Source organism: Mytilus trossulus, chromosome 6 (genome assembly GCF_036588685.1).
Source record: "Mytilus trossulus isolate FHL-02 chromosome 6, PNRI_Mtr1.1.1.hap1, whole genome shotgun sequence".
Classification (NCBI taxonomy): domain Eukaryota; kingdom Metazoa; phylum Mollusca; class Bivalvia; order Mytilida; family Mytilidae; genus Mytilus; species Mytilus trossulus.
Genome location: NC_086378.1, coordinates 30904659 through 30915423, shown reverse-complemented (window position 1 = coordinate 30915423; position 10765 = coordinate 30904659). Strand labels below are relative to the sequence as shown.

The 10765-nt window shown below is 31.0% G+C and overlaps 1 protein-coding gene across 2 annotated transcripts; it reads left to right on the top strand.

The window, feature by feature from the left end:
* The first annotated feature begins 476 nt into the window (after window positions 1-476).
* Window positions 477-7550, top strand: LOC134721101 (sex peptide receptor-like). Of its 2 annotated transcripts, XM_063583835.1 has the most exons (3): window positions 477-694; window positions 4402-4652; window positions 5086-7550. In XM_063583835.1, exon 3 carries the CDS (start codon window positions 5488-5490, stop codon window positions 6694-6696), a length of 1209 nt encoding a protein of 402 aa, XP_063439905.1. In that variant the 5' UTR covers window positions 477-694; window positions 4402-4652; window positions 5086-5487; the 3' UTR covers window positions 6697-7550. The 2 variants fall into 2 exon arrangements, with proteins under 2 accessions (XP_063439905.1, XP_063439906.1); XM_063583836.1 differs by having other exon boundaries at window positions 4402-7550.
* Window positions 7551-10765: the final 3215 nt, after the last annotated feature.

Genomic DNA, 10765 nt, shown 5'->3' with positions numbered 1-10765 from the left:
AGTACTAACAACTTGTGAATGTTGTTATCTTAAATAACCTTCTTGGTATTAAACGACTTCGATGTTGTTGTCTTACTTTTGATAAAGATGTTTATTTGTTTGTAACGTTTCAATACCTTTCCTTGAATGACATAATCCATATCATTATACACAAGCTTGCTCTTTGATTTTTATCATCTTATCCAGTTATTAAAGATCTGTATTGCAAAAATAAATAGAATGAAGGAGAAATCGTATCTGCGAAAATCATTTAAGGTATTGCTTTCGCAGTTGTAAACCGGATATATCAGTGGTATAGATATATTCAGCAAACTTTTTCACTCAGCCTCATAAATTTATAAAGGACAATGATTTAATACTCATCAAATAAAAATCAAAGCAAACAAAAACATCATTATATTAATGAACCTGTTGAGGTCCCTTTAATCACCAAATTTGTATACATAAGTATGATATAGTCTTCCAAATGAAAAAGTGGCTCCCCGCAACCTTGATAACATCTCATAACAAACTGGTTATAATGACTCCTTGATCTATGGAATTGTGTAACACTATGATAGTATCAGAGCACATAAAACTCCATTAAATGGTCTTTCTACTTCATTTAATGTCTTAGAATGTAATATATATGATGGATTTTTTTGCAACTGCTTTGTAAAGTCAATTGGTTCTGTCAATTGCATATAAAATAGCGGTAAGTTGGGTAATTTATAATAATGTAAGTCAAGAATACAATTATATTTTATAGCACGTGAGAACAAGTTCGTTCTGGAAGTGTGCTCGCACCATCATGCATGTATCCGTGTTAATGCAAAGATTTTATCACTTCTATTGTATTACTATAGCTTTCATCGCAAATGAAATACATTAAAAAAGAAATAACAGTTAATAACATTGTATAGCTCTATTCAAGACATACAATTACTACAAGCAAATCAGAGTGAAGGTTCTGAAAGTCATTAAAAAAATATGGAATGTTTTGATAACCCTCAGACTCGTGAATTACTGTTTATTTGTCTTCAAATTAAGAGTATTGCATTTCCAAACACGAAAATTGTGTTACACAATTGGCAAGACGACTTAGCAATCTAAAGGTATGCAATCACCAATTCGGGCCCGTTCAGAAAAAATATAGAACATATTTTTAACAAAATAAAATTCCAGTTCTTACGCCTGGCTGTAATTTTGTCAATCAGTAAAACATTTGGATAATTTTGATACCATTAGACAACTAAAGTAAGGACTTGGTATCACGATAAAAACCTTATTGAAATTATATTTTGTAAAATACAAAAAGTATATGAAATTAAAAAAAAGAGGGACATTTCTCCTGTTGCTCAAGTAACACTTACCTTTACTTTACTACAAAACTTCCGAGAACCAGTGCGCTCTAATATGTAATTGAAGACATGTTGAATTTTCCAGAAAAAAACAAAATAAGGTAAAATAATGACATGAAATTACAACGTCTTCATTTGAACTTAAGGCAAGTAGCTTTGATTGTTTGAAATTGCAGAATTTAATAACACATAAAGCAATGGAACAATGAAGCTATGGGTCCAGGGTTTTATTCCTTTCAATTCCAATTAGTTAAACTCTTTCAAACCTTACGGACATCACCAAAATTGTTATTTGTAGTTGCACAGAAAAAATGCGCCGGACTGAAACTTCGAATACGTACATCAAAGAACATATGATTGGACAAAATATAGAAGGTAAACGGAATAAAAAATATATGGACTACATATATACTATAATATATTTAAAAAAAAAAAGAGAGAAGCTTATCAAGAAGCTGTCATATGCAGTTGCTTAACGTAAATGCAGCGAAAAAATTCTGCTTATCGTTTAGGGCTATAATATGGAAGCGTATATGGTACAAATTAAGTATACTTATTGTTAAAGAATTTCTGCTTGTTTTCTTGGAATTCTTACTTGTTAACTAGGAATTCCGACTTGTTAACTAGGAATTCCGACTTGTTTTCAAGGAATGGCGACTTGTTAGCAAGGCCAGTTAATATGTTTATTCTATTTTCCTTGTGGTGTTATTCCATGAAATATTCCTTTCTTTTTCGTTTTTTTTTTTATTGAATACTTCCTGAAGTGAAAGTGAGCGTTCCCATTAGACAACTTGACAACTTAAGTTTATAAAGACATAATAATAGAACAAGTCTACATCTATTTATGAAGAAAACTAGATTGAAATGTACTCTGGAAAGTTTTGATTAAGCAAAAGAACTGTTGATATATTATTTCATCTATATATCATTAATTGATTGATGTAAGATGAGATAAATCATTGCCAACATTTAGATCGAACATTCAATCTATAGAATCTGAATGGTACTACATTGGTTCCAATTCCCAATTTGAAGTATTTTTCAGGACATCGCACTCTATATATCCCTTTACAATTCCTTGTGGGAAGTTCTGTACCACACTTAGCTTAAATAAAAGTAATAGACCGAGAGCATTGTCCGCCTTAATATGTGGATCAGGAATCTTAAGTGCACTACTTCAAAGTTGCAACTTTGACAATAATAGTATATGCACACTTTTCTGTATTTCTGCGCTAATATACCAATTTTGGGGAGTTTTAGAATTAGAGATTCACATTTGTGTATTTTATATTTTTGAAAACCGTATGTTAACTTCAATATGCCTTTTTTTTTTGAGTTGCTGCCTCAGTCATTGAAGTTTATCCTAAATAGATATCTCTTGATATCAATATCAATGCACTTTTATCGGTTTATAAAGCATATGCGTTGAAGACTTTTTATACACAGGACTATTAGCCATCAATTAACCTCAAATAGGCGTCATAAAGGTCATAAAGCAACGTAATAGAGGGTACTAAAAGAAAACACATATTTGTGCGATGACCACAGTTATGTTTCTAACAGTTTCTGTTTAAACAAGAAAAGAAAAAAATACAATATGCAATAGGTTTCAAAATGTTCAGTTTAGTAAAAATATAATCAGTATCCATTTATACAAATCATAAGAATTATACAGCACACGTGTAGTCACTAACTTTTAAGCTGTTAGAGTATCTCTCTTAAAAATGTTTGCCATTTTTAATGATTAATTAATTGTTAATAAAAGGATGGTTGCAAAATATTTTGTTTTCTTAAATCCTGGTGGTGAAATCATGCAAACTTCCAATACTAGGCTCAAATATATGTATATATATGTATTTTTTAACACATAAAATTTTAGATCTTCGATTGGCTCATATATATTTTTGAACAATTTAGGTGTTTTTTTCGTTTCATAATAAAATATGCAATTTTACTTCAGGAATTAAACTGTCTTAATATCATTAAAGATTACGGACCGCATTTATAGTAAGAGCCCTTTTTCCTTGTTATAGTTTATAAATTGATTTTTTTACAACTTCTTTTCTGTGATTTATGATTCTCCTATAGTTTTAGCGAATATAAAACTAATTCTTTTGACACTTTTGATAAAATATTAAGGAAGGTTTCTTCAATTGGAACCAACTAAGGGATTTCTTACACAATTATAGTACTAGATTATTAAGTTGACAAGCAAAATAAATTCATTGTTGAACAGTTTGAAAATATGCCATGATTATTCAAGAAAAGGCGCATTAAGAGAATGCATCAACAAGAGAAACATGACATAAACATAACGAGTTCATCATGTTACAAATGGTTTGCTGTTCTTTATTTTTATAAACAAATGTCTTAAATCTAGAGCAGGGAAAAAGTAAATATTCCAATATTTCTTTTTGTATAACCCATTTATAAAAATAAGAAGATATGGTATTATTGACAATGTGGAAACTCTCCATCAGAAACCAAATGATATAGAAATGAACAATCAAAGGTCACAATACGACCTTTAATGATGAGCAAAATAGTCAGCTATAAAAAGTCCCGACATGACAAATGTAAAACAAGTCAAACGAGAAATCTAACGGCCCTTTCAAAATACAAAGTCTGATTCGGTCAACGCGATTAATATCTATATATGTTTATTTAGAAACTACCCCTTTACAACGAGGGTACTTGCAGACGGGGTATACACAAATGCGTCTAACAGCATATTCAGTTTAAGTTCCAAAACCAATGATCTCCGAGAGTATATTTCGCTCAACTTCTATTTTACTAAAACTGTCCCTAATTTTACTGATTTACTGTTTAAACCCCAAATAAAGTTTTTAAAAAAGAAGTATTTATTTCTTAAACACTTAGCTTCTTGCAACATATATATATATATCTAAATCAATTTTTAATGTGTTTATAGGAACATGTGCAGTCTTAATTATTTTAGTTGCTAATATTATTTTATCCAATCAAATTTTGTTTTCAATCTCCTAGCTACTATACCTACAGTGGTTATTCAAATAAATTCATCACTGATTGTTTCTTTCAGAATTGATGTTTAGTTAACTTGAGAAAAGCTAACAACAGCGAGTCTGCGGTTAGTGAATTGAAGGAAATTTGAGCTATATTCGACAAATTGTCATTTAGGAGAACATCACAAGAAAGTTACAGCATTAGAATTAACGAACCAGAGCTGCAGTTGCGTGATGCCTACTTTTTCATGATTTACGGAAGATTGGGCACTATTTTATTGGTTAATATCAAACAATTACCGGAAGGAGTAACTAGAACAATATCCTTGTAAGAATTTTATGCATCTTTTAAGGTATTTTAAACAGCAGACAAGCTGTTTAATAGTCAGTCATGATTATATGTTAGTCATGTTCTATTCTGCTAATTAAACGTTAACTGCTCTACAAATTAACGATCTTGTTTTGTTACAGTCTTACTATTTATGATATGAAATCTGAAAAGGAACACATTTTCATTTAATGAATGGATAACTAATGGAGATAATTTGGTTATTTTCTGTGAAGGTCAGTCCATGCACCTAAATATTAGTATCTAAGGATTATCAAATATGAATAATATTAACCAGAGACGGAGCCAGCAACCTCAATAAATCCACACATCAAACGAATAAAAAATTAACATTTGATTTATATTTTCCGTTTGTTCGAAACATTAACTTATTCTTATATTGTATCATTTGATTCGTTAATTTATGTTTTAGATGTATGGCACGTGCTGTGGATGTAATGACTATGTATCTCTTTATCTTTAGTATCTACCAATAAATATCTAAGGTTGCTCCAGGGGAACATTTGATTCCTACGGAGAAAACAGATACCAGTGATCGCGTGTCGAGTGTTGATAAAACCACTTAGATTTACAATTGCAGATTTCTGTTCGTTTATATCGTAGGCTGCTAAAATAACAAACGTGGATGAATTTGTTGAAATATTCAATTTACTGATTTTTCTCACTGACAGGTCAGTTAAATGCTTTCTAATGTAGTGTTATTTATCTGTAGACATTAACAGGTTGTGCATACAGAGAACCATTTCTTAACTTGGTGTTATATATAAAAAAAAACGTTTGCGTCAAGTTTTTAACAAAAGGCAACAAAATCAGAATGGAATTTAACAATACAGCGGAAAATATACACTGTTCTAATTGCAGTTTGGATAATGAAAGGTTTATGTTCCAAATTTCCGACTTTCCGAAAGACCTAGCTTTCCCAATCTACGGAGTTCTCACTCCAATTGTCACCATTCTAACACTTGTAACTAACATCCTTGTAGTTTGTGTGTTTATGAAACGTCGGATGCGATCAGTTACAACAGTGTTTTTGGTTGGACTAGCAGTGTCAGATACCCTTGGAGCATTTCTATGGAGTTGCGTCCATTTATTTTTTTATGGAATAAGACAAAAACCGTATACGGAGCCGATATCATACCCGCTCTGTGTGTTTCATGATTATGGATTGTATATTGCAGTGATTCTTCATACCATTTCAGTGTGGTTGACAATGACTTTAGGAATTCAGCGTTGTATTATAGTTGTATTTCCGTTCAAAGGACCAAGAATTTGGACCATGAAAAACTCCGTGATCATGACGACAATGTCATACCTCATCGCTATTGTTTTCTTTATATTCTTATTTTTCATGAAAGATTACTCAGTGAAAGAAATGGCTGATGGTTCTCAAATTTGCATGGAAAGCTATGCCGACTGGTTTAATCAGAACATTTCTACATATATGAGTATTTATCACGTGCTAAGAAGTGTTGCAGTCCAGTTGCTTCCATGCTTGTCTATGATGGTAAGCACCGCTGTTTTGGCTCATAAACTCAGGAACGAGAAAATTTTCCAAAGGGGAATGTCGAAAAAAATAGGAGTTGGACAAAAAAAGGATTACCAGCACCGACACCGTACAACTTTAATGGTTGTCATCATAATGATTATATTTCTCATTGTTGAAGTTCCGAATGGAATAGTATTTGCAATAAAAATATATGACCCTGACAATACAATAATGCCAACAAGTATTGACTATCCATTTGCAATTCTTCATAATTTTATATTGTTGCTTAGCTATCACTGTAACTTTTGGATATACGTTGGACTTAGTGCTCGATTTAGAAGGACCTTGAAAGATATGCTTCTTGGTTCGAGAGTAAAACGAACATTTGAGCGAGTGATGTCCATGTCGCGGACTGATTCCTTTTCACACCAAGGATATCCTCTATCAACCATGAAAAACAGGCATATAAATGGGAACGGGTCAACTGTAGTCAAATATACAACTGTTTGTTCCGAGGGCTACAATCAAACGCACTAAACACTGACACATTCTGCAGTATCTTGTTTAAAACAAATTATCAAGCCACAATATAATCGTTCTAATGATATCTGGATAGGAAGGAAGTGTGCATGAAAGTCTTCGTGTGGTGGCATGCAGTCATGACTTTTGTTTGTTTCTTTCTTTGATAACCTTAAAGCTTACTGCGGATATTTTATGTCATAAATTTCTGAACAAATAAATCAATGGTAAGTCTGTTTATGCAATTTCTATTCCCCGTAGATTAACTTTCGCGTTTGATAAATAAACAAGATGAAAAATCTCCCCTTAAATACAAACTAAAAGCAAGATAAAGCGTGAAGGGTTTTGGCAGTGATTTTTTTTGGAGGGAAATCAAAAGTTTCATTATTTATCAGAGAACCGATCAAACTTTTAAGTAATCAATAATTGTCAATCTTATCGAACAATATTTATCTTCTCTATACATATAACATGCAATGAAAATAATCACTACATGAGTTTTACTCCTGTAAAAACTAAAACACAAACATATAATCGAGCCCACCTACTTATACACTCTGCTAATAAAAACGAGAATTTTCCGCCATACAATTTTTGTTAGTTAACCCGCTTTCTGCGTAACGATCTGACATTAATTGGAAAAATTAAATTACTAAAAGAATCTTTTACTGTATAGACAGATTCAGAATGTTGCATTAATTTGTGCCAATAAATTTCTTTTGAATAAAAATATCTTACATTTAGAATTGATTTCATTTTAAACTAGTTGCAATATTCTAGGGGAAAGTGGAAGAAAAAAAAAATTCAAAGTTACTTTTCAATAAGTAAATTTCCAAACCAAACGTTGATTATTAGGATTTGATAAAGATCAATTATTATTAGATGCAGATAAGCATATTTTAGAAAAGAAAATCTATAAAGAACAATTTGTTATAAACTTATATGATAATTTGAATTTTATGTCTTGCTGATTGCAATTAAAGAATGATCAGCATTACATTCTTTTTTTAATTTCTTTGCTCTTGTTGAACAAAATATTAATCTGATATTTGTTTTAAAGCGGAATAAAAATGCAAACAACACTTCATGAATACAAAACCGCTTTTCATCACAATCATCAATTATATTAGTATTCGATAAACTCGATGACAATTCATCAATTGTAAACCAAAAAAACAAATCATTGTATGAATTTCTAAAGGTATTCTATGCATTATAATTTGACTGTCTTCCTAAAAGATTAACAGAGACGTTAGTTTACTCTTATAACTCAGCATAAACTTGTTTCAATTGTTAAGTACAAATTTTTGTTTTGAAAAGATGGAAGGTTTTGGTTGATTTATAAACGGAAAAGAGTCATACGACAAAAGAAAATGAGCTATCATCGTAGTACAAGAAGCCTGTATGTCATTGAACGTTTTTGAGAAACTCTTTTGATATAAATAAGAATATGTGGTACATGTGCCAATGAAACAACTCTCCATCCAAGTCACAATGCATACAGGATAACAATTGTAGGTAAAAGTACAGCCTTCAATATGAAGCATTGACCCACACCGAACTTCAAGATTTAAAGGGCCCAACACATTTTTGTTCATATGACTAGATATATTATAAAGCATTTACCAAAATCCTTTTTTGTAAGTATGCGTTATTCTTTTTTAAATTTTTAGAGCTTCGAATTCGTTAGTATAATCAACAAACACACATTTTCATAGCAAAGGAGATACGCTTTACTTACTTTATAAAAGATAGACACAATCAGATAGTAGAAAGGATGAGATACCAATCATTTACTTTTATTTGAAAGATTATACACAATTGAAAGCTTTTTAATCATTCAAAAATGGACAAAATTGGCCATATCATACATTGTATTTTTAAATATCTATACCATGAGATAAAAAAAAAGTTAATTTCGACTTTTTTTTTTTAATCTTGACTGATGAATAAGCAATTTTTATACTACATATTGATTACGAAGTATGGTCATCTTAAAACGTGTATCAAATATATAAGTGACAATAAAGTAACTATCTATATAACATTTTGAAGAATTAAAGACGAAGGACTGAAAAGTAAATAGTGAAATAGCATTAACAAAAAATTCCAAACTCAAAGGTAAATTCAAAAAGGGTGAAATTCATAATACTGACCAAATCAAACGCTAAAATACTCTAACCAACGCAACGAATGAACACAACTATTATATTCCTGAATTGGTACATACATTATCTTGAAAAGTGGTAATTTAAACCTGGTTTTATAGATAGCTTTACCTCCCACTTGTATGACAGTTAGTCATAGTTCCGTTATATTAACCAAAATTTAGTGAGGAACCTTAAAAGGTGTATACATAATTGGTTATTATGACAATGATACAGATACAACTGCCAAAACGGTGTACATAACATAACAGATAAACAACACAATTGGCTAAAAAATTCAAACAAACATACATTTATTTTTGACATAGATGCAAACAAACAGTTTTTTTTAGTTGATTGTACATAGTTTATGAAAACATAAAGCCTTACTAGTTTACACTTTCCAGATAAAGCACAAATCGAGTAAAATACAAAGAGAAGAGTAATAAAACGAAAACAGCACTGTTAAAATCACTGGCGTCCGAATCACATCTTTGAGCACATCTAGAATATGAACGTCCAACAGCTAAAAACTTGATTGCTAGATGTACAAATACCGAGATATGTCAAGATTCATTCAACCCAAAGGAACATATAGCTCAAAGATATATAAAGGAGGAAATGTAAACTAAATAAAACGATACACATATTCAGGACCTCTGAAACCCAAAGCCGAATCAAGATTATCTATGACATTCTCCAAACATTGGGTAGATCATTATCGAATATTTACGCCAGCATCCACTTTGTCCAAGGAGTGGAGTTACTGAATTATGAATGTTGTAAACTCAAGTATACCCTATGTTAATGGAGTGGTGTTGCTAGGTAAAGATTGCTTTTCTTGTATATAGAAGATATTAAGTATCCCTCAAATTAAGGATGAAAGAATTGCTGATAAACAATGTCATAAACCTCGTAACCGATGCCTGATCTATTGTTACCTATGTTTGATCTATGACCGCACATTCGTATGTTTAGTTACCGTTCGTATAACTGACAAATACACAACACCAAAATCTATATACAATACAAACAGACTAACAATTCAAAAATCAATTTATCAAATCTGCTTGTGAATTTAGATTGTTATGCTAAATAGCATCTGTTGTTAGAAAATTATGTTTGTAATACCCGTATTTCCGATCGACACTAGAAATAATAATACCATATAGCAGCGAGCACTTTTTGAATGTTTTCCAAATTATGCGCAGTCTTATTTTTCTTTGTTTAAGTTTTTGACCATCCTATTGGTAGCTGGACTGTAATAGTTAAAGGTGGCAAACATTAAATTTTTATGCACATGAAACTGGTTTCATGTTGATCTAATCTTAAGTTGTGTCTATATCAAGTCGGGCTGTGCCAGTATAAACTCGACCTATCTTACCATGTGATGTTCGTTGTTGTTTTGTATGTTTGTCTTTTTTCTGTTGTGTTTTTGGTTTGATATTGTGTTATGTCTTATCGTATGTGGTTTGAATTCTGTATTTTCGGTACAATTTACATAAGTATGTCTTATTTTGCAGTATAGTTGAGTTAATTCCATTTTCTATGGATAAAGTATTGTGTTAGTATAGATAATTAAGACGTCGTCACATCATTTATCTAAAATAGCCTATCAACACCCTCATAATCATGATAATTGTTTGGACTAGTGGTGTGAAAATATTGCATGAATTTCAAGATTATATATTCGTGAGAAAAACACGTCACTGTTTGTTTTGTCCTGTGTTGTCGTTAACATATGATGTTAATTGTTATACTGCGGTTTACATGTTGTAACTACGGGGCGCCGAATGGGACTCTTGTGGTTTTGTACAAAATTCAATTCTGTCATAACAAAATCATTTTTGTCTTACAAAACTATGTGCTACAGACTTGTTTTGTGAGAACTTCAATTTTGTGATGACAAAATTCATTTGTGTAGACAAAATTCATTTTTG